The sequence below is a fragment of the Chionomys nivalis genome, chromosome 6 (genome assembly GCF_950005125.1).
Source record: "Chionomys nivalis chromosome 6, mChiNiv1.1, whole genome shotgun sequence".
In the NCBI taxonomy this organism is placed as follows: domain Eukaryota; kingdom Metazoa; phylum Chordata; class Mammalia; order Rodentia; family Cricetidae; genus Chionomys; species Chionomys nivalis.
In genome coordinates this window covers 37,144,807-37,169,370 of record NC_080091.1, presented here as the reverse complement: position 1 = coordinate 37,169,370, position 24,564 = coordinate 37,144,807, and the positions used below count along the sequence as shown (strand labels likewise).

The following is a 24,564-nucleotide window of genomic DNA, read 5'->3' as shown; positions in this document are numbered from 1 at the left end:
CAGTCTGTTGCCACCCTCCAAATCCAGATGAACCTGGGGCGTCTGAAGGGCACAAGGCTGGGGACCCCATCTGAGTTCCCCTGAGATCTCCTTCCCACCAGACCCATTTACAAACAACGCCCAGAGCAAGCCACTCAGGAAAACCACAGGGCGTTTTTTTGTTAAGACTTCATTATAATTTTATCAATCAAATTCTTAGAAGAAGGAAAAAGACTGCCCTCCCCACCCTCCCCCTCACTCGTCCCCCTCCCCCCCTTCACTCTCACTTTCTTCCATTCATAATTTCCTATGATGCACCTCAAACAACTTCCTGGACTGGGGATCCCGGCTAAATATAGCTGTTTCTGTCTTACAACACAGGCTCCAGTATATAAATCAGGCAAATTCCCCATTTGAGCATGAACTTCTGAAAACGGCCTGCATCTAAGGTCTCCTCCAAGGGCCTCTGGAGTCCAGTCCATAATGAAGGTCTTGGCCGCAGGTAAATCCACGCGCCCGGCGCCGGTTGCGAGTCTCGACTGCGGGCGCGCCGGCAGCCTGGGGCGCTGGGCGAGCACTCGCGGGACACTGGCCCGCCGCGCTACTCGGACACTTGGGGCGCCCGCGCAGTCCTGAGCCAGCCGGAGGCGCTGGGTGGCGGCCGGGATCGAGCGCCGCACATGGTCCGGGCACCGCGCGCCCAGCCAGCCGGGGCCAGCAGGTTGGCAGTGAGGGACCCGGCCGGCGCAGCCTTGCTCCACCGCCTCCACTGCTCGCCCCACTGCTCTCCCGCGCTGCTCTTGCTTCTCCGCTGTCGCCCGGATTCACCCTCCCTCTTTCTTTTTCTTTCTTTCTTTCCGCTTTCTCTTTTCCAACTGAGTCCCGGGCTGCTCCCTGGGAGGGGCGCAGGCGGCTGAGCAGCTTGCAAACTCCGGCCAGGACCGGCGCAGGTGCCGCTTCCGTCTGCTAGTCCCTGGAAAGCTGTGATTGGCGCGAGGTGAGATGCGGGTATGGGTACCCCCGCAGGCATCCCGGGGCCTTAACACTGTCTGGGGATGCTGGGATCAGCAGGGGACACCAGGGGAGTGAACTTAAGCTTCTACGGTCTTTTTAGTCCCAGCACGGAGAGCTCAGGTGGGAGATCTCCAACCTCCAAGAGTTGATTTCAGCTTCTATCACCTTTTGGTGTCTTTAGCCTGGTGTTAGAAAGGCTGGACTGGGGTGAGGGGGCCGGTGTAGCTGAAAGTGAAGGAGGGGCAGGCGCCCCGGGGGAGGGGTGATTCTGGACAGGCCCGGACAGCTCCCTGTTCTCCTGACACCTTTCGCTTTCCTCTTGCGTGTCCGCCTGCGACCTTTTCCCTGGTCTCTTTCCTGGTTACACCATTTCCTCTGTGGAGTTGGGAGCTCGGGGTGGTGGGGGAACTCTAGCAAGTTGGGGTGTAGATGATTTGGATGGAGAGTGGGGACCTGCAGAGCAAACAGGTGGAAGGTTCTGCGTAGAACCTCATTGAGGAAGGATAGAGATGGATTAGAGGCAATTGGCCGAGGGAACCAGAATCAAGCTGCAGGTTTGAGAAGAGAGGGCCAACAGAAACCATGACCCTCAGCCTCCGTGGTCTGCAAGGGATCCAGTTTGGAGTTCTAGGCCAATGAACATCGAGTAAGCTAAGAATCCGGCCCACCCTGGGAGGGAGAAGATGGGATTTATTTCTCTTCTTCTCTGCTGGACCTAATGCCATCCAGTTAGGGGACCAGGCTTTGAGACTTGGCCCTCCTGAGGACAGGGCTAGACAGTTGAGTGGCCTCCTGGACCCTGGAGCTAGAAAAAAAAAAAGGCTCCTGTCTTGATATTTTGCTTCTTCACTCAAAACAATGACACAGGTGGGGAAACTGAGGCCAGGGAGCAGGGAAAGAGAAAGCAGAGAGAACCAGGTCAAGAGACCTGGAGCCAGGGAGTCAGAAACTGCAGCAGAGCAATGAAGTTATAGAGGGGGAAGGAGCAGGGGCTCCCTACGCAGCTCCTGTGCAAGGAGCCACGAGCCTCCAATTGGTCTTCCCGCTCCTCCATCCAATCCTTGTCTCTTCCCAGGAGTTGTGCCCTTACTGCTGGTTCTGCACTGGAAGCACGGGGCAGGGAGTCCCCTACCCATCACCCCTGTTAATGCCACCTGTGCCACACGCCACCCATGCCACGGCAACCTCATGAACCAGATCAAGAACCAACTGGCACAGCTCAATGGCAGTGCTAATGCCCTCTTTATTTCCTACGTAAGTTATCTACCTGGGGTCCCGAGGAAGGTGGGGAGCTGCCTGGGCTGGAGGGGAGCCCTTAGGAGCTGGGGGACACAGTGACAAGGGACTTGGTTCAAGCAAGCCCATCCCATCCACGGCTTCCTCCTCACACCCTAGCCCAGGCTGGAGATGGGCAGTCACTCTCCCAAGGTCACCAGTGAGTGGAGGGAGGAGGGCTGAGAGGTGGGGGCTTGTTACCCGGCTCAGGGTGGGCAAAGAAAAGGGATAAAGCAGTGAGTGAACAGGGGGTGTCAGTGAAAACATTGGGGTGCCCAGGAAGAGACGGAGGTGATCAAAAGTGCAAGTGCGTGTGGCGTTCTGGCTGAGGTGACGCCTGTGAAATGCCACATTTCCTCTCTGTCCATTTCTGTCACAGTGACCTTGGTGAGTGAGCTCATACTTTGATTACTGCTGACTCATGATTCTAGGTGCCTCCAGGGCAATAAGTTGAGTCCCCCGTGTCCCAGGTGGGGAAGGAAACCCAGGGTTGGTGGCAAGCTGGAACACTCACCCTGACCCCCATGTCACCCTCTCTGTTTCTTTGCTCTTTAGTACACAGCCCAAGGGGAGCCGTTTCCCAACAACCTGGACAAGCTGTGTGGGCCCAACATGACAGATTTCCCGCCTTTCCATGCCAATGGGACTGAGAAGACCAAGTTGGTGGAGCTGTATCGGATGGTCGCGTATCTGAGTGTCTTCCTGGGCAACGTCACCCGGGATCAGAGGGTCCTGAACCCCAATGCCCAGAGCCTCCACAGCAAGCTCAATGCTACTATAGACATCATGCGTGGGCTCCTCAGCAACGTGCTTTGCCGGCTGTGTAACAAGTACCACGTGGGCCATGTGGATGTGACCTATGCCCCCGACACCACCAGCAAAGATGCCTTCCAAAAGAAAAAGTTGGGCTGCCAGCTCCTGGGGACATACAAGCAAGTCATTAGCGCGGTGGCCCAGGCCTTCTAGACAGGAGGCCTTAAGAATGGACTGAGAGATTTCAGGAGCAGGATCCAGATGTGGGGGGTGGGGGCTCAAAGTGTGCTGGGGTTCAGGGCATTGTTAAATGCAAAGGGGGCTGCTGGCAGACCCCAGGGATTTCCAGCCACTCACTGCACTCTGGGCTGGGCTGTGATGGAGTCCAGCAAAGCTGAAACTTCCATAGGCAGGGCCTCCAGATAGCCCAGCCCCAGCAGGAAGTGGCTTGGAGGAGGTTAAGTGTGGGTGAGATTTCTGTCCCACTAACTTCCCTCGGCCTGTTGTTCACTAGGTGTGTGAACAAGATGCATGTGTTGTCTATAGCAGACAGCAAAGGTCTGAGGAGTCTCCTGGTCCCCTGCAGAGTGACCACCATCTGGGCCTTTGCTGTCCCTTTGGGAGACTTTGGAAGGCTTGGTGGGAATGTGGGCAGGCCAGAGGATCCGGAGGGACTCCTTGTCTTTTTGAAGTTTTGTGGGCAGAAGGCAGAGAGGGTACCCTGTGATGGGATGTATCTTCTCTTCAGTTTGATTGAAGAGTTCAGGCTTAGGGACTGTCCTGTCAGGTGGAAGATTCTGGGAGGTCACTGGCGGTCAGGCTCTTAGGGACGACAAGAGGCCATCTGCAGGTGTGGAAGTCCCTGGATGAGGCCGAGGCCATCAAAGCGTGATGGACTCATTTTCTCTGCACTTTCCCCCACAACCTGGCACCGTTGGGGTCTCCCAGCTGGACCTAGAGGTGGGGTGTGCACAGGTGTGAAGAAGCAGGTTGCAAAGGCAGGGGAGGTGTTCAGCAGGTTCCCAGAGTCCTCCCAGGGGCACAGCTGTAACCCTAGGAGCCAGGGAGGGAGCAAGGCAGGCATGGTGGGGTGCTAGCGATGTGGGTTTCATCTGCTTCTGTTGATGCCAGAGAGCAGGTGATTCTAAACAGACAGAGAGGTAGCCTAGAGTAGAAGGTCACGCCTGAGGCCCTGGAGGTCACACAAAGGTACTTGAGGGGACCGGAGGCTGTCTTGGGTTCCTGGAGCTTGTAGAAGCAGAACTTGAGGTCAGGGTCCCAGGGCGCTGTGTGTGACCCAGCGCTGCTTTCTATTTATTACTGTATCCTATTTATGTTAACTTATTGGTGCTTGAAATGGCAAAGTTAATTCCCCGAAACAGTATGAGGCCCCTTACATGGGAGCCAAGGTCAGGCCTCACCTTGTGGGGTTTGGTCTGGGAGCTGATGATATTACAGAGAGAATAAGCCTCATGGGTGAAGCGTAGAGAGGGGTCGAGATCAGAGAGCTGGCTAGCTCCGCTGCCTCCCACTGTGACTCACTTTGAGGGTGTCAGGGACCTCCAGAAGGAGCTGGGCCAGTTTGTGGAGTGGTTGATTTTTTTTCCTCTTTCTGGTCTCCAGGGGGGCGGAGCAGTTTGTGGTTGTTGTTTTGTCCCACGGTACTCTCTGGCGCCCCCTGGATTCCTGCTATGCGGCGCACCATTCACCGCGAAATGAATGGCTCTGGAACCTTGGGCAAAGCAGATTCCTTGTTCCTCAAAGAGCAGCTGAAGAACACTGAGACATCCTGACTGGGCACCCAGCATGCTTCCACCCAGCATGGAAGCTCCTCGGGTGGCCTGAACACCCACAGAATGCAGGAAGTTGGGGCAGCGCAGGCCCTGAACTGGGCCTGAACGGCTGCCCAGTGCTCCGGAGAAGGGGAGAGCAAAGCCTGGGACACAGACCAGGAAGCTGCGGTCCTTGCTTCATCGCTGCCTTCCCACTCCCGCCCATGTCTGGGCTCCCAGGCAGGGAATCCGATCTGATCTCTCCTTTGTGCTGGGGCCAGGCAAGCAGAGGAACGCCCTCGATCTGGGAGCAGGGTAGGGAGGAAGGCAGCCAAGCTAGGGCAGTGGCTGAGTACAGCACTAGCTGCCTCTCAACCTCAGAGCAGGGCGGCCCTTAGCGGTTCAACTGCAGGATTCTGCTCCATGCATATTTGCACCTTCCTTTGTCATTCTCTAAGCACTTTACCTGGACGGCAGGAGGATGGCTCCTGAAGCTCTGGGTAGGACAGGCCGGCAACCACGGATGCAGCTAGGAGACTCACGTGCGGCAGATGTGGTAGCGACACCGTGGGCCCCGCTCTTGCCGCTGCATCAGGCCCAGCTCAGGACTGGCTACGCTTCTCCAGGCTGAGAGGCAGCTTGTCTCTACAGTCGGGGGGAGTGGGGGGGGGCTGCTGGGCTTTGCCATCCCCGTGGGCATGGACTCGCTGGGCTCAGCCCACCTGGCAGCTCTGAAGCTCAGGGACCAATGGACTCTGTGTGCACAGCCCCTGGCTCCATAATACAGCCACCACCTGCCTACATCTGACTCCAGCAGTTCAGAGCCATTTTGCACAGCGTCCCAGAATCATGGAGCCTTTGGGCGAAAGAAACCCTTTAGAGGCAGGCAGCTGTGCACCTTGATCTCTTACACCTGCTAGCGTTGACTCCCATCTGCCATGGCGGGTGGGTAGTGTGCTTGGGCCGGAGGAGGAGGGATGGGGCATTTCGCAATTTGTCAAGAGAGAAGCATAGGGTCCCTTATTTATTATTTAAGACTTCAAACCCCGAAGCACTGATAGTTCACTGGTCTCTCCTCCCTGTCCTTGGTCTTTGCTCAAGTGACCCAGCTCTGTTTTGCTGGCTCTCTGGAGCAGACATGGCACGTGGGCCGGAACCCCAGAGTCTTGCATGGGAGTGACTTAAGACGTGCAATGGTCTGCATTCGAATGACCCCCAGCCCCAGCCCAAGCTCTCCTCTGCACTGCTGGTTCAGCCCATGGGGCCTCAGCTGTTCCCCCTTTCCTTTTCATTGGAAGGGATTTGGCCTTGGGTGACAAATTCCTCTTTGATGAATGTACCCTGTGGGAGTGTTTCATACTGACAGATTATTTTTTATTTATTCAATGTCATATTTAAAATATTTATTTTTTATACTGAAGGAGTACCTTTTTTAAAAAAAAAATGAATTAATAAAGAACCCACTCTTGTCAAGCCTTCTGGAGTGTATTGATATGGGGGGGACAGCTTCTTGGGACTTGGCTGGACAAAGGGCAGAAGGGTGAAAAGATGAGGCTCCTCCATTGGCCCAGGATGCCAGCATCAGTGGGGGTAGAGGGGTGGGATTTTAGCTCAGGAATAACGTGGTGAGTGGTGTTCAGAATATGAACTGCTACCCAGAAAGGGGACAGGTTGCTTCCGTGGGTGCTACTGTGTCACTCACCACCCACGAAACACTCACACCAGCCCAATCGATCTGTTTCCACTTAGCTGAGGCGGCAACTGAAGCCCAGAGAGATTGGAACGCCATGTCCAGAAATATTTGAAATGTTGAGGTCACCCCTCCCAATGAGAGGTGCAGCTAGTCCCTAGACCAATGGGCGTGGGCCTGTTCGGCTTCAAGCCTCATGCTCTTCCCTTTGCACGGAGTTTCAGGGACTTGGAGATGCCAGCTGTCTGGGACTTTGTCATCCAGGAAGGGTCCATAGTGACATAACGGGTATGGGCTCCAAAGGCCTACATGGAGGAGACAGGTCCTACAGAATCACACGAGACACTAGGCTCTAGCTGGGCTGACTAACCCATGACAGCTTTTTTGCTAGGCTTTTGGGGTACAAGTGGCTCCTCAGGAGCACTGCTGTCACCCCACTCCCTCCCACTGAAAGATGCCTCTCTACAGCGACCTTTCTCCTATTCCTTGGGAAACAATGGGGTTCAAACTGGATAGCCACAGACAGATGTGTCTGGGGGGTCCACTAAGTATCTCTGGGGCTTTGGTCTGGGATTTGAGTCTGGGGGTTCCCTGGGAGAGTCATCCTGGAGGCAGGACAGGGTTCCCACATCTATGGATTGATGCACAGATGTGTCTGTTTGCTGTTGCCAGGATGCTCAGGCTGGACAAGGCAAGGGCTAACCGGTTCTTCTGGGGAGATGGCAAGGAGAGAAAAGCTTCTTAGGATCGGGGTTAGGGGCAGGAGGTTATGGAATTCCAGAGTCATCAAGAACCTTCAGCCAGCGCCCATTTTCTTCTCTGTGCCAGGATAGGATTCACTGCCTCCCACCTCTGCAGAGCTGCTTAGCATGGACTTCACTGGGAGCGGATTACAGACATGGACTTTCAGCATCTCCCTCCTGTAAGGACAAACTGCAGCATCAGAAACCAGCTGTACCCCCGGGCACCTGTGGGAGAAAGGAAGGCCACTCTAACCCACTCCTCCTGAAGTCTCTCTGCCAGCTGGAGCACAGTGGCCCAGGCCTGGCAATCATCCCCTAGCGGGAAGCTGTGATGGTCCTTCCCTCCTGCATGCAGATGTGCACGCCCCACCCAAGCAGGCCCTTAACCGTCCTCAATCCTTTTCTGGGGTTGGGGAAAAGCAGGTTGAAGTTCCTTTAAAAGCACAGGCAGGAGCTGCAGGGATGTGGAGCTAAGGTGACCTCTGGGTCTGGTTTTCTCCCCTAGGTCTTTGGTTCCTGGGCTGAAATGACCACCTGCCTGCCCCTTGGGAGAGGGCCCTGATAGAACAATGGTCTGTGAGTTGGCTATTGGGTCACTCTCGAGAGGACAGTGGCAAGCACCTGTGTGCTGTGTGAGAAGGAAGTGGTGCTGCAGGGTCCCTGTGCTGGGGAAGGTTGACTGGGGTCCTTACCTCTCAGTATCTCTGCATCTGTGAACTTGCAAGAGCAAGCAGTAATGGGAACTGCTCCCTACCTAAGGGTGGTACCTGAGGGAGCAGAGCGGCGAGGAGACAGAGATAGCATGTGAATTGTATCTCTCTCCAAGTCTAACCTGTCCTGTCATGGATGTCAGGGACACACAGCTGGGTGAATGTCACACCCTAGCTGTCTGTCTGCTTTGCCGTGAGAGTCTCACAGTTCCCCAATGGGCTTAGAAGGGACAGTTCTGCTAGCTCTGCATCCAAAGCCAGGGCCGGGCTGCTGGGGAATTAGAGAGAGTGGATGAATCTTTCAACAATTGCTCCCCTGATGGCAACTGAGACCCAGGTCCACAGGGCCCAGGTTACAAAGGCCTCATGCCCTCTGGTACATGGTGGAGGTCTGAGACCAGGGACTGTGCCTATGGGATTGTCCCCGCCCCAGCAATTCAAGAGGACAAGGCCCCTATCTTAGAGGATGACTGCCTACAGATATCCCAGCGGCTCCACAGGTTCATGGGCTCGTAGTTTACAAAGAGCTTTGGTTGTTCGGTCTTCTGTTCCCTTCTTATTCTGACCCTCATCTGCACCTGGCCAGAGGAACGTGGTCAGAACTGATAAGGGTCTCTTTGTACCAGGGTCTTTACCTAAGGGGCTCAAGTGTTAACTAGAAGAAAGAGAATCTCTTGAGTTAAAAGCCCAGTCCTGAAGATAATGCAACAGGAGAAATCATTTATTGCACCAAACCACCCTGTTTTCAGCAATAAATGTGAAGGGCATAATGGAGCCACTGGCGTGTTTATCTCCTGGTTATAGTCTTCATTGTTCTCAACAGCAGCTACCAGCGGCTCACAATAGAAAGTACATAAAAAAAAAAAAGAACCCACTGATAACATAGAGAATCAATGACAGAGAAGACTCAAACTAAAAGAGAGAACTAAGACCAGGGTGGAGGCATGGCGGGGCGGGGGGGGGGGGTGTTCCAGAGTGCAAGGGCCACGCGGTGCCTACGGCTGGACTTCAAAGTTCCCTGGCAGCAAAAGGAAAAAGGGAAATGTGATTTTGTCACGTGAGTCTCACAGTTAGGAAGGTAAGCAGAACCTGGGACTGGTCCCTAGAAATCCCTGGAAAGTGGAAGTGGGCCCTACGTGAAGCAACACCTGTATCCTGGGAGGGCCGTTTCTACCTCAGTCTGTGCAAATGCTGAGGCCCAGTGTGGCCCAACAGGAACTCTACAAGGGGACAGGACGACGGGCATGCAACAGGACTTTGTCCCTCCTCGAAGGGGAGACTTTTGAATCTTGGTACTGAAAATGTCTCAGAAGCTTCCATCTGCCTTCGGGCTTTCAAAGCTTACTAGGTGACAGAGGATCCAGGCAGAGTCTCATTATGTGCCCCTGTCTAGCCTCAAACTGAAGACCCTCCTGCCTCAGCCTCCTGAGATCACAGGTAGGCACCATTGTGTCCCACTTCCTCTCTTCCTCTCATTGGTTTTTCAAGACAGGATGTCTCTGTGTAACAGCCCTGGTTGGGTTGTCCTGGAACTCAGGAGGTAGAGTCAGGTGGATCTCTGAGTTCAAGGCCAACCTGGTCTGCAGAGTGCTGGGATTAAAGTCATATGCCACCACCACCCAGCATGCCTTGCTTTCAAAATGCTTTTTGTTTATTTCTGTGTGTGAGTTGTGTGGTGTGCATGTGCGTGTGTGTCCCAAGCCAGGGTGTCACAGCCAAGGTTTCCCTTCACTGCTCTTCTTCATCTCAGTTCTCTCTCCCTGGAACCGAAGCTCACGGGTTGAACTGGCTGGCCAGCAAGGCCTGGAATCCTCCTGCCTCTGCGCCCCCACCACTAGCAATGCAGGGAAATGTTGCTGCATCCTGGTTTTCCATGAGTTTTGGGGATTCCAACCCTGGTCCTCATGCTTATACCTTTAAACCCCCCCTTTTACTGATCTATAACCAACTCCTAGAACAGGTAGCAGGGTCTTCTCCAGGAAGATTCTGTGAAGGGCAGAGCCAGTAGCAAGGGTGTCCTGAGGAAGTGGCAGGAAAGAAGAAAGACCGGGAAGGAATTTAAAACTTGTGGCCTTGAGTGTCTGTCCTCACACCTTATTCACAGGCTACTTGGGTCTGATGGAAAGTCTTTGGCCACTGGCTTTGGCATCCTGGCAGCTTCCGGTGCTTCCTCCTGCAATCACAGAGGCCCAGCTTGAATCTTTTCCTTTGACTTGGGGAAGTCTGGCCTTACCCCAAGCGCCAAATATTTCAATTATGAGGACGTGGTCCAACCCTGCCCACTCCATCCAGCCTCGCGGACTGGGGGCGGGGGTATGTGAAGAAGAGGGGAGAGCCGCAGACGGACCACAGATGGGGACCAAGCTGGGATGGGCAAGCAGAGCAGACAGGCTCTCTCCACTGTACTGACACTGAGTGAAACCGCGGGCTGAGAGGAAAATATGCGCGAGGCATTTTTGTCATTTTTAGCAGCCTGGCCAGCTCCTGCCCAGACGGTCAATGAATCAAAGCCCAGAAGGGCTTTACCTGTCAGCGGCTCTCCACCCCCGCTCCTGCCTTCCCGAGGCTCCAGGCCTCTGGGCTAGCAGGCTAGCTGGAACCCTTCCAGGTCCCCAGAAAGGATGACCTACGATCTCTACAGGGAAAAATGTGTCACGGGCAAGCCCCAGGTGTGGACCCTAAGTTTTCATCCTGGTCCCTTTCAGGAGTGTCAGTGAATTCTACCCTGTCCTGCTCAAAGTTAGTACTGGTGCTAATGCCCCAGGGCCGGTGACCCCTACCTTTGGGAAACAAATCTGTGCAAATTCTCAGCACGAGAGAGCTTGGATTATCTAGTCAGCCTGAACTCTAAGAACCACTGTCTTCATAGCAGACACACAAAGGCGAGGCAGAGGAGATGGCCGTGGGAGGCAGACTGGGCGACATGTGGCAAGCCAAGGGCTACATTGGCTACTGGAAGTTAGAAGGAGCCGGCAAGGGCCTTCCCCAGAGGCTTTCTGGCAGTGTGCTCCTGCTAACATCTTCCTTTTAGCTTTATAGTTCCTGAAGCCACCTAGCTTGTGACAGTTTGTAAGGACATCACTGAGACACTGCTGGGCTTTGAATAAGTTTTCTCCGAAGGCTCCATTACTCGAAAGTGGTGCCACCTTAAAGGTCAACGGGGGAGGCGGTGGTGCATGCCTTTAATCCCAGCACTCGGGAGGCAGAGGCAGGTGGACCTCTGAGTTCTAGGCCAGCCTGGTCTACAGAGCGAGTTCCAAAACAACCAGAGATACACAGAGAAACCCTTTCTTGAAAAACCCAAACAAAGCACAAACGAAAACAAAAAACCCGTGCGGTCTAGGGAGCTGGAGAGATGGCTCAGCAGATAAGAACACATATGACACCCCCATGGTAGCTCATGTCCATCTTTAACTCCAGTTCCAGGTGATGTGGCACCTGCTTCTGACCTCTGAGAGCACGAGGCATGCACTAGTAAAGCACTCATACACATAAAATAAGATGAAGCTTTTTTTTTTTTTTAATGGGCCTAGTTGTAGGCCTTGGGTTCGGGGAGCATGCCATGATAGGGATTGTGGGAATTTAGCCCTTTCCAACCGCTGTTCCACCACACTGTCCTGCCCCACCACAGACAGCAGGCCGCGGACCATAGACCCAGACTTTCAGACCTGTGACTCAAGGAACAGCTCTTTTCAGTTGTCTCCGGCATTTTGTTACAGCCACAGAAGGTGAACTCGCCTGCCTCCCGTAACCCAGATCTTTCCCACACCATCTCTGTATTGCCAGGACTGCATGTCCTGAGGTCCCCCCCTCCACTGCGTCCCGGCCACAGTCCTGCCACAGCCCTCTGTGTTGTTGCAACAGCCTCCCTGCGCATATCCTTGCCTTAAGGCTTCCCGTCTCATCAAGTCATCTTTCTTCATAAGTTCTAAAGTTTCTGCACAAGGTACCAACAGGATTAGGCCCGTTCCTTGTCAGTCACAATCTAATCCCAACATCAAGGCTGGTTTCATGTGTGTGGACAGGGTCCTCGGGCAGAAGGGCCCTCAGCCAGGTTAACAGCCTGCTGTTGCTACCTGGCATTTCCGTCTCACCAGCTAACCTGGGCTTCCATCAGCCACAGCAGAGGAGTCTCATCCTCCAACTCTTCCCTTTGTCTATAAAGTCTGCTGTTTCTTCAAGGCTGCTCTCCCAGAGGCTACCTATTTGTGAAGTGTTCTCTGGCTCCGAAGTTGGGTTCTTCCGGATCAGGGTTAGCGGCTTTGCGTGCCTGCCCGGCTTAGGAATGTGTCCAATTTTCCCTTCGCAGGGTGATGTTTCACAGAGGCCTCTTCTCGTTGAGCACCTGCTGCATACAGAGCCCCCGTGTTCATTCTTCGTCCAGGTCACAGCAGACACACGTTCCCTGCAGCCTGGCGTAGGCACGCTCTGCAGTAGAATGAGGAACTCACCGCCCAGCACTGCCCACACTAGCGAGAGTTTAGACTCTCAGGCTACTGAGGCAGGAGGATCACCACGTGCAGGATGTATCTGGACTACATGGTGAATTCAAGGCCAACTTGAGAACTTAAAGAGACCCTGTCTCAGAATAAGAAGTAAAGAGAGGGTTGCAGCTCAGGGCATGTGTGAGACCTGGGGTCCAGTCCTCAGTAACGGACACTCTGAAACACAACACAAAACAAACAAAAATCCAGTCAGAGTCTCGGCCTGTCTCAAAACAGAAAGGCAGGGAAGCTGTGGGTGGGGACACAGTGAGGTAGCACGAGATGCCCCCCATTCGGGTATCTGGTTGAAGGGAGGAGATGAATTCCAGCCCAGATAACAACCGCGTAAGGCCTCTTTCCTGCCCAGTGGTGAAGTCCAGTTTTCTAGGAATCTCGCTGCAAGTCCCATTTACGGGGAAGGGCAGGGCATGGCTCGCGCTAAGGCATTTTAACCACCTGCTCTCCCCTCAATGAGTCCATGTCCACACTTGGACACGGCTCTCTTCTGGGTGCCTTTCTCCTAATGCTCATGCCTAAACTTACATTAAAATCTTTTCTAAGACCTCTAACTCGACTTCAGAAAGTAGTTAGTCTTGGAATTCTTTTCGGAGGAGAAGCCACGAACTAGGGGTTGTCCTGATTCAAAGTCCCTAAAAGATTAGGTGAGTTCCTCAGGCTGTCTCTCTGTGTGTGTATGTCGGGGGGACTATGGGGTTGCATGTCTGCCCCTCACAGCTGCAATCTGCACTTTGAGGGGACTCTCAGGGGCTCTGTTCATTCCAGACGACAGGAGCTGAGGAGCCATAATACATAGACCCACGTGGCCTCTGTTACGCTTCTTGAATGCTAGGGGCCACGTGTTGCTCCTGAACCCCACGAGAGGTAGCTTTGAAGGAAGCCTCCATGCAACCGGGTAGCACCTGTGAGTCAGTGCCCTAGTGATCTCAATGATCATTATTTTGGGAATTCTCCAACACCCACACAGCAAGAGAAACCGTCAGAAGGCAAACCCCAGCTCTCCTGAGGTAGATAGGGAACTAAACGGGCTGTCTCCAGGTCCAGCGGAGAAAGCTCTGCTGACTCCCTGCCCTAGTTCCGGGAGGTCCAGCTTCCTGGAAGCAGGACCGGCTAGGCGAGGCAGAGAGAAAAAGACGCTGGTGGAGGGGCCGGGCATGAGGTCAGACCCACGTCAGCCCTTCTCTCTTTCTCCTAACGTGGCTGGGAAGAGGCTGCTGAGCGGGTGCCAGCCACAGAGGAGGTCTGTCCCCTGCTTTGGGGCCAGACCACAGGCAGCCATGCTGGGCCTCGGCCAGGCCCGGGGGAGGGGCATTCTCAGCCCCTAGCTCCCCTCTGTCTGGGCCTCGGGACCCCTCCCCATCCCAGATCCCAGCAGCGGTCCAGGGCTCTTCCAAGCAGGTGAGGTCATTGTCTCCACCAGACCAGCCTGACGCAAAGAAGTCAGCCACCCACATGGCAGGATGCATACACCCAGGTGCCCCTCTCCCCATAGCAGCCCCCATGGCCCCTGACTTTCTCCAAGGGACCCACAGGAATCTGCTCCAACACCTGCTGGGGGGCAGAGGTGGGTGGGCTGAGACCCGCAGAACAAGCCAGAGTGAGCCGGAGTCAATGTGAAGCAGACAAGTTCTGGAAGCGTTCCCTTCGGCATCATCACTGGCATGCCCACAGGACTCTTCTGTTCACGGCTTGGCAGTGCCAAACCCTTAATTCTGCACTTGGGGTTTCCCAGTACTGCTAGGATTCTGGATACCAGAAAGTTCTTAGGGAATTCCTGGAGAGATCTGAGGCCCAGAACAAGCAAAATCAGGAATTCTCATCCCTCACCAGGATGCTTGGCACTCAGGAGATAGTTTTGGCTGGCACACACCATTGCTGGGGAATCCTGGCTTCTAATGGGCCCAAGCCAGGGCTGTGATGCTACTTAAACATGTGCCACAATGCTCTGGGCAGCCCCAAACCTGCCCACAGCCGTTCCTTTACGCTGCAGGCTGTGCCACTAAAATAAATCTGCCCATCGGTGCCATTTCTCGTTTCTCCCTGTCTAAGGTCTCCCCCTCGCAGTGACACCTGAGACGTGATCCAGACCCTCAGGCCAGACTGTCACTGTTTGGCTCTTTGGCTTCACGTGTGTTTGTGCACATACATACTCTTGTACATACGCACACACGCACAGTCATGGTAATTAGAGAAGTCACATAGGAGTGAGGTGACCCTGGGAGCCGAGTGAGCAGGGTAGGCAGCTCTTCACCCTAGCTGGGGGCAGGCTTCCCTGTCGTGGTTCACAGATTATCACAGAGTGAGGCTGGCATGAGCTGGCATGAGCTGGCACAGGTTTTGAAGCCCGACTGCCCTGGCTTAGTCCCTGCCCCTCACTGGCTTTGGGGACCAGACTTTCTCCTGTTTTTGAGTTCCCATTTCCTTTCATGTCAAATGGTGTCCCCTGCTCAATTCCCAGGGCCAGTGGGAAGACCTATGAGATGTCATACAGAAGACGCACCTAATGTCACCTATCCAGTAGTCTTCTATGACGATGGTTGTCCCTTTCCTTTGGAGTTCCAAGCCAGCCCAGTCGAATCCAGAGGTCAGTCAGCTGTGTCCCACAATCCTAGAGTTGCAGATAAAGTCTGCCTTGATGTAGCTGAGCATCCTGAATTTTGATATATTCAATTCAAGCTGCCTGCCTGCTTTTTTTCTTTTTGTAAATAAAGCTTTATTAGAACACAGCCTAGCCCATTAATTTACATAACCTCTGTACTTTTGTGCTCTACCTGAGATGGGTAGTGATGATAGAGACTGTAACAGTCTGTGCAGGTTGTAATAGCTGGCATCTGACTTTCTGCAGGAAAAGTTGGCTGGGCCCTCGTCTGGGTCTGGAAATACTTGCTCAAGAGTGGTTGGCACGTGAAGGAAGGCTGCGGAGTGATTGCTCCTTGGTTAGAGCCGTCAAGAAGTGTGCATGGGAGACAGTGAGCATTCTCCATCTCCCCGGAGTCGGCCTGGCCTGGGGTTGGAGGTTGGGGTGGCTGCCTGGGCTCCAGACTTGGACTGTTACTTTGAAATGACCTTTACAAAATCTATTTGCATTCTCTGTTAGTTTAGCACGTGTGTATGGGATTTGTATTATGTTCAACATGCTGGCTGCTCTTAGAGCATCCATCCCAGCTGGACGAAGAATGATGAGGAACTGGTCCATTGCTAACAGGGTGCCCTGGACTCTGGGAAGGGGCTGGCTTAGCTGAGTAAGACCTGACCTAGGAGGAGAAGCCTCAGTTTCCCCATCTACCGCCCCCATGGTACTGCCGAGGTTGCTTAGGGGAGAAATACAGTGACTAGCCAACTGGCATTTGCCTCCTAAATCCCTTTGGGTAAGAGCCCTTGTGAGGTGCAGGTGGCCCAGCTGCTTTCTCTCTTGTTTTTCCAGGGAAGCATCCTACACTGTACTGGACCCATGGGAGGCTTGTCTTGCAGGCTTCCTGTACAGGTCAGCCTCTCTGACAGTTTGGGTCACTCTCTGCAAGCTTCCAACCTCAATGTTCATTGAGGTAGGTGATGGGGCTTCACTGAGGGTTTATCGTGGTCAAACCATGCTCCCTGAGGCTCCTGGCCCCACAGCCTGACCCCACACCGCAGACTCTCTCTGGTTCCCATCCTTGCATTCAGACAAGTCTCTGACGGGATTCATTTGGTGATGAGTCATCTGCGAGGATGACTGAGGGTGATGGGATCCCGGGTCAGGAAGCCGGCCGCTCAGAAGAGACGCTGGAGGCCACACATTCACATCTGCACTGGGGCCATCAGCGCTCTGAGGCAAATGGGTGACTAACAGGCAAGGTTTAGGAGGCCTAAGGCCAGTTTGTAGGTGTGTGTGTGTGTGTGTGTGTGTGTGTGCGCGTTGGGGGGTGTGGGCCAGACCCTTTGGTATATAATGTGTGCAAAACATTGTTCCTTACCGCCAAGCAGGGCTTTCAAGCTTCCTATCTCGCGCTCACCTAATAGGCACCATCAGACTTAATTCCTCGCGGCTTCTGTGGGAGAAGCGGGCCTCATTCCACGCAAGGCACCAGAATCCTCCAGGGGACTCCAGAATCACCGCAGCTTGTTAGACAGCAGTAGAGTAGGGACGAGGAGGAGATGAAGGCCAAGACACGGCGGGTGTCCTTGTGAAGACCCTGCCTCTCAGCTCTCCATGGTTGGGTGCTCTTCTGTCCATAGCAGCATTGGCCCAAGACAGCTCTGCCGTCCTCCCTCCACCGACGAGAGCACTGGTCAGTATTCAAAGAAAAATAAGATTTTGTATTTAAAAAAGTTAGGGCAATGGTGGACTAAACAAAACAAAACAAGAAGTCTTTATTTTATTTTATTTTATTTTATTTTATTTTTGGTGGGGGTTCTCAAAGCTTCTGGGACAGCTGGGTGGGAGAGGCGTGTGTGGGCTGCCTTCTCCAGCGGCTCTTCCAGGACTGCATTCCATGGACACCATCTGGGAAACGTTGAGCTAACCACCTTCTATAAGGTCCCATTAGCAAGTCTCTGCCTTGCCCTCCCCATAGGCCCTGCCCACAAGAAGGCTGGCCTTATGCTGAGTTCTCTCCCCATGCACCAGGCCCTTCAGCCAGGGCCTAAGGGTTTTACCAGTGCCTCCTGACCCAAATTGCAGCTCCACCCCACACCTGGAGCTGAACCAAGGCTTCTGCCCTCACTACATTGGGTCCCTATAGAGACCCTCCAACTCTGACCTCACCAGGCTCTCAATCAAGGCTAGAGCTAGGGAAACCTTTCTGAAATCCAAACTAGGACCAGAGAGATGGCTCAGCAGTCACTCGCTTCCAAGTCTGGCAGTTTGAGTTTGATCCCGGGGCCTATAGCTGTCACCTGACCTTCATGTGTATGCGCATAAATAAATAAACAAACAAACAGATAAATAAATAAATGTTACACACACGCACACACACGCACACACACCCCAAACCAAAACAAGTAACTAAGGTACCCCTGCTCAAACTCCCTGAAGATCAGGCCAAAGTCTGCTTCTCAGTTTCATTCCCCATCAATTCCTGACTCCAAACTGTGGTTAGGAACCAAATGTGCCCTGCTCACTCCTGCTCTGTGTCCAGCCCAGTCCCTAAGCATCCCTTCTTGTCATGTTCTCTCAATGGCATCCGTGTCCCTCGCAGTGATCCTCCTCTGGGCTCCTCTCTGTGAGACCCTTCCCATTCCCAGCAACACGCCCACTTTCTCTCTAGCTAGACCCCAGACCTTCTTCACCAGGGCCCCAGAGTCCACACACCTGCACTGATTGCTATGAGCCCAATTTTTTCCGGACTCTAGAAAACACAGGGATCCCAAGGGGACGGTAGAGCCACAGGCAGGCTGCATCGTCCAGATTCTCTCCATATCTTCCTTTGCAGTGGAACAGGACACGGTCTAGCCTATACTAAATGGTATGCATGTAGATCCCGCTGCAGCTGGGGTCCCAGCATCACAAACACAAAATGAGGCTATTGGATGACAAGCTCCAGCAGTGGGCGGAATGATGGCTCTTCCCAAAAGACAGAATACGAGCATGCGATCTCACTGGCCCACAGCATGGTCACTGTGGATGTAACTAAGTCAGAGTCCCTAGATGACATCGTCCTGGACCATGAGGGGTTCCCTCATTCTAACATCAGGGGCGCTAGGAGAAATGCAGACAGTGCCTCTGGCATGACCAGGCAGAAAGCATGGCAGGATCCTCTCCACGACCCCTGGATGGAACACTCTGCTTCAGACTTCCGGCCTCCAGAACTGCAGGTGAATGTTGGTGAAATGCCTGTTGTTTTAAGCCACAGTTTTTGGTGATTCACTGTGGAAACCACAGGGAAAGAGTTCTCCGACTCAAAGACTTTGGCAAATCTAATAAGATAGTCTCAGTATCCCCAGAAACTGAGAATCAAACTCTGGAAAGAACTTTGTGTGTGTGTGTGTGTGTGTGTGTATGTATGATGTATGTATGTGTGTATGTGTGTGTATGTATGTATGTGTGTATATGTGTGTGTGTTTATCTAAGATATTTGCCGTGGATACCCTGTCCCCTTTCACGTCACTCCTTAATGGCCTTCTAACACCCTTGGAAGTTACAGATGGAAGAAGAATCCCTCAAGATGTCTTAGCCCCTTGGCACAGGTTGTGCCCTCTGGGGCACCCGCGCTTCCCCAGCACCTCCTCTGTCACTGGCCTGCACAGCCTGGAGATATTCTATTCCTGGCAAAACCTCTCTAACGACTCCCCCAACCAGCAGAGTGAACCTAGGCCCTTTGTCCTAGGGACCATGGCTGTCCCGATTTCTCAGCCCTCAGGGTTGACTCGATCGGAACCCAGAGCAGACACAGTGCATGCTTGCTTCTGGTCTTCAGCTGACAGACTCATGTCAATGTCCCAATTTCCAAGTCAGCTGGCTTGGTTCAGCTTGGCTTTCGCCTTGGCAGGTGGGTGGGGGAGGTCTCCAATCATGAAGTTGCGGCCTTCATCCCTGGGAAATGATGCCATCTCTCTGAGCATCCGTTTTCTCAACAGATAAGAATCAAAACAAAAATTTGCACGGGAAAACTCAAAGGACAGAGCTGATGCTTGCATTGCTTTTTGGAGCTCTGGCTTGTGACAGCTGTCTTCCTGGGGCTGTGCCCGCAGCTGCCAGTCGGGAGCAAAGTTGGGGTGTCTTTACTCTGAGTTCTGCCTTCTAGAATCAGCAGAGCTGCCTGGGTCTGTAACCCTTTCTGGGATAGCACATCTTTGCTGAGGTTTGTAAATGCCTGTTTACATTGAGACCCACTGAAGTAAACAGGCCCTCAGCTGACCAGAATTTTCCATCCTAGTATGTTCAGGGAAATCCCAGTCACAGTGTTAGCTCTGGATCCTGCTGCTGAATCGCCCAGCATCCACTCTGTTATATGCGGGTACATGTCACTGTCAGGTGGGGACAGTTGTAACTTGAAGACCTCAGTCCTGGCTGGGCCTGTGGGGAGCCCCATGAAACAGCGATGTCACCCACTGCCTCTTTGTATGAGATTTTATTTTAAGAAGTAGGGGTTCTCTCACTACAGACAAAATAAAAACACCCACAAACGCTTGGAAACCACCAATTAGTTTGAATCTTCTGTGCTTTACAAAATAGACCCAGGATAGGCGCCCTCACAGGGCTGTGGCTTCCATGTGGCCCTCACAGGGCTGTGGCTCCCACGTAGTCCCCTGGCAGAGTTGTGGCCTTTCTGAGGTCTGGGCTGTGGCGTCTCCTTAGCCCAAATTCTCAGTTCACTGGGCCGTTTACCTCCTGCATTCTTGTTTATTCCAAAGAGCCCTCCTTCTAGACTGGGGGAAGGGTACCCCTTGGGTGTGTGGGGTTTGGTGGACAAGGCTGGGGTGTCATTCCCTCCTCCAGAGCAGGGTTCTGTCCTGTGCAGTGGGCTGTCATCTGCATCAGAGACCTGTGCACAGGGCCCAGGTAGCACACATCACCAGCAGGCTGTCCCCTGAGTATGCACTCGGGGCCATGGCTGTGGAGCTGGGCTTCCCAGGACGGGTAGGTTGGACAGCTGTGTGTATTTCTCTTCTCACACATGACAGACTCCAGAGAGCGCATGGGGCACTCAGGCTGAGTGGAGACTCAGGATTGAGCAACACCCAGGTGGTTCTCCAGAGGTCTGCTGTCCAGAGGGAAGTCACACATGGAGACGCACAAACTCCACGGCTTTTAGGGAATCACCGACAAGGGGGACCTGCAGCATCTAGGACATAAGTCAGAACTGGAGAAAGCCTGGCTGAGGGTTGGGGAGTATGTCCTGAGAATAGAGAGCAGCCAAGATAGCTAGGACATTAAATGGGATGACTCAGTCAAGGCTTAGCATCACAGAGGGCACGGCAGCTCCAAACACGGGGGATTCTTGTGGTTCCTTGTGTACAATGAAGACATCACAGGATCTCTGGAAGCTTAAAGGTCATCTACCAGTCACTCTTAATCAGGGGTGAGTTTACCCGGTGTGTACAGACACCGTTTGGGAGCAATTTTCCTTCTCTCGCTACTGGGAGAGCTGCTAGGATGGACAGGTGAGGGACAGGGTTGCTGTCAGTCCAAAGGACAACCCCACCTCAGAGGGTGTCACTTGTGCCAAGCCTGTGAGCCAGGCTCTGGGCTCCCTCCCCTCAGAGTTTTCTCTCCATATTTCCTCTCCCCACTGATCCTCATAATGGTACCTTAGTGCGCTCGGTGACGGGGACTTCGCTACCCGTTCATTTTACTCTGTCCATGGTCCCTGGCCTATGACCCTGGCCCACCTTGTCTGACAGTAGTTCAGAAGTTCACATGTTCCATACCCTGGAAGAAGGCTGCAGAGACTAAGCCCTGAGGAGAAGCCCCGCTACTCCCTCAATTTATCAGCTCCCTTGCATATACAGTGAAGTCTTCCCAAACCCTAAAGACTGGGTTCAAGAAGTTTTTAGACAAAGGGGGGTTCCTTGGAGGACGTGTCACAGAGATGGAAGTCTCTCCCTTCTTCCGTTCCTCTCCCAGACACCTCTTCATCTGCAGCCTTTGTAGTAAACCCTGTGACAGTCCTGTCCACAGCGGTGCTTCCCCGACTTCTGTGAAAGGCTCAGGCTAATGGAAACCGGAAGGGAGTGTGGGAACCATTTTAGAGCTGGCAGGTTCAAAGCCAGGGAAAATGGCGGGCATCTGAAGGCTCACGCTGGGGACAGCCCCTGCCTGAGTGCTGACCTGAGTAGACTCAATCTCTTGCTGCTGGGCAGAGGTTTCCACGTCTACTGTGGTCACAGAAAGGGTCAGGAGGGGAAACTGAGTCAGAGGTGGAATGGCTTCTTCTTATCCAGCCTCAGAGGGCTCCTTGGGCAGCCCGTTCCATCATGGGCCCTTGTCCATGTCCGTGTTACCCTCATGAACCCGTTTCATTGAGCCTTTGCCTATGAAGTCTCCACACATTTGAAGACATCTGTGGGAATTTTCCCTCCATGGGACCCAGGCTGCTCTCTCTTTCTCTCTCCCTTCCTCTCTCCTCCCCCTTTGTGTGTGTGTGTGTGTGTGGGTGTTGCTGTGAACCCAGGGCCTTGTCCACACTTGGCAGGCCGACCCAGGGCACGTGATATGAATGTAGAGCTGGTCCCCTTGCTCATGCAGAAGGTCAGGTTTCCTGTCACCCCCTCACCTCAGCCCAGGGCCATCGGGGCTACAGGAGAGTGTGGGGGAGCCGCAGGAACCCCAACACCTTGGGTGCCTCTGTGAACCTCAGCTTATCTCCCACGGAGCAGATACAGGACACCTGAGGCTTTCCTTGCTCGTGATGTGACCACGAAGGGCCTGAAGGTGAGGTATGGTCACAGTCCAAGATGGCACAGGGGACATCGTGCCACAGTTAGCTCTGCGTTTTCACACAGAATAATGGGAGTGACACCCGTCTTGGAGGACAGCGGTCCTCAGTGCCGGAGAACCGCTCAGAGTCCCACTCACAGGGTGGGAGGGGGGGAAACCAAGAGCAAATGGCAACACAGCCGGGCTTCTGCCTCCAAATTCAGGGCCCATAAACACCAGGGAAACAGGGACTCGGGGGCCGTGGGAGTAAGGAAGAAATTGTAGGGCTTCAGAGACAGGAGGCAATGGGAGGATGGGGGGCAGGGAGCTGCCTCTCTCACACCTACCTCCTCTTTCACTTCCTCTCATGGCTTGTGTTTCCTTCCTCCCTTCAAAGCCCACGAGCTCTCACCTCTGGAACCACTCTCTGTCTTTTCTTGGAATCTGCCCAGGAGATGACACCTGCATTTCTGTTTCGATTTCTCCTCAGACATCAGGGTTTCCCGGGGAGGGCCCAGGTGGTTCAGGGCAGGGACAGAGGCCACCGTAGCCAGTAGGGAGGCAGCAGGTGTCAGGGCTTGGGGTCATGAATCTCCCTGGATCGCCTGCCCCGTGGCCCTGGCATGTGCTCGCTGGTGTCCCGAATGGAACTGTTCACACAACTGTCCTGATTTATGAGTCCTGTCAAATCTGAACCTTCAGCTCCTCCTCCCTTCCTGCTTTTCAGATAGGGCCTCACCGTGGAGCTCAGGCTAGCCTCAAACTGGATTCTCCCCTCTCTGCTGCTGGGGTGCTGGGATACAGGTGTGCAGCACTGTGCCCGACTCTAACTTTTGATTTTTAAAATAGCTTCACACAGCTGGGCAGTGGTGGTTCACACCTTTAATCCCAGCACTCGGGAAGCAGAGGCAGGTGGATCTCTGTAAGTTTGAGGATATCCTGGACTACAGAGTGAGTTCCAGGACAGGCTCCAAAGCTATACAGAGAAACCCTGTCTAAAAACAAAAACAAAAACAAACAAAAACCAATAAATAAATAAAATATAAAATAAAAAATACCTTTGCAGAGTTAGGATGTCAACACTGTTCCACTCATGACCCAGCGGCCTCTGACGTACTCATGTGTGCACCCACCACGGACGATTGCAGAACATTTTCATGGCTGTAAAGACAACCATGCTTGCCATAGTGGCACAGATCTGCAATTCCTGTACCTGTGAAGCTAGAGGTCAGCCTGGGCTACTGTCTTAAACAAAAAACAACCAGTGCCCTTTGGCTGTCCCCCTACAGCTTAGGTGACCCATCATCTGCCTTTTGTCTGCGTCGAGTTCCCTACTTTGGAAATGTCATACAAACGGGATCACACACGTGGACTTTGGGGACTGACGTCTATCACGTAAGCTAGGGTTTGCAAAGTCCTTGTTGGAGCATAGCGTCCTTCTTTTCATGACGGGTAGCGCTCCATTGTAGGGATAGAACACACTCTCTGATGTTTTTCTGACTTAGCAGCTGCACATCAATCTCCTGACATTTTAATTATCATCTGTGGCCTCACGGCCCCAAAATCAGCGTCCTGTTGGCCACTCAAGCCTCACCTTCCATGCTTCCAGCAGACACGGATCCTGGTGTGTCCCCACCTCACAGCTATCTCTGGTTACAATCTGGCTTTTGGACTCTAGCCATCCTAGTAGGTGTGAACTGATGAACCCTAAACCTTATTTGTTGAGCAATGGGGCCTGGAGGTGGCCCCGGGCTGAGAGCCTCGTGAAATTCTCAGCGCAGATGTGAGATGAGGTCATACCTCAGGGCAGAGACGATGTAGGGTGTTTAAGTACAGATGCTGGCCTAAGACACGTGCTCAGAAAACAGCATCACGGACAGTCCCTCAGCCTGCTCTAAAAGGCTTGTCAAGTGGTCCTTGGTGGCGAGAGGGTGGCATGGAGAGCTGGCTGGCATGCCATGGGAAGGCCAGGGTTGCTACTTCAGGGTCTGATTTAGGAACCCTGTGGCCATAGCCTGTATCTAGGCTGGCCCTTGCCTAGCCTGTGGAACTGCTCCTTTCTCCAGTGGTTGGAGACTCAGTCCAGGGATGCCTCCTCCTAATGGTTTGAATTAGAAAGCAGTTGACGCTTTGTAGAAAAAGTTGAGGAAAACATTATTGTTGGAGGCCAGTTCTCTCACTGGCAGAGTAGACTGGCCTGGCCTGGCATTCCAGAGCACAAAAGCCTAAGCTGGCAAAATCGGAGCCTTCCTGTCGGAACTCCCCTCCCTCCCTCCCTCCCTCCCTCTCTCTCCCTCCCTCTCATTCTGGGACACTGGGTCTGGGAACCGCCGGCTGCCAGGTAGGAGTTGGAAGAGAGTCCTTTGGTCATGTGGGCGCCTACAGCCAGCAACCACTCAGTAGACTGAGCTCTGACTCAGCTCCTGGCCTGGCGAGGCCCTGGGTGTCTGGCAGTGTAGAGAAACTACTTGCCAGAGAAAGAGAGAAGCACTAGGAGGTGGGGGTGGGGGAAGAGAAGATGGCACCGGGCTAGCTGGACACAGTTGGAAGAGCAATGGTGTTACGGTTGCTTTTTCATGGCTGTGGAAACCAAGGCTCCAAGAGACCCACATCCAAGAGCCGTGGACGAGAACCGGGCCCAGGAGGCCCTGGTGCCCTGCCAAAGGCCCTGCACGAATGCCAGGAGCTTTTAGAATCCATGCTGCTGCCTTTCATGTTCCTTTGGACCCAGAGTGGCCCTGCAGGGGCCAGAAGGTCCCAGGGAGGCAGCCCTTCAAACTGGCCATTGT

General features: G+C 53.6%; 1 protein-coding gene across 1 annotated transcript; it reads left to right on the top strand.

The window, feature by feature from the left end:
- The first annotated feature begins 462 nt into the window (after positions 1–462).
- Positions 463–3,279, top strand: Lif (LIF interleukin 6 family cytokine). The gene is made up of 3 exons (XM_057773169.1): positions 463–481; positions 2,069–2,247; positions 2,824–3,279. The coding sequence occupies exons 1-3, from the start codon at positions 463–465 to the stop codon at positions 3,232–3,234; spliced, it is 609 nt and encodes a 202-aa protein (XP_057629152.1). The 3' UTR covers positions 3,235–3,279.
- Positions 3,280–24,564: the final 21,285 nt, after the last annotated feature.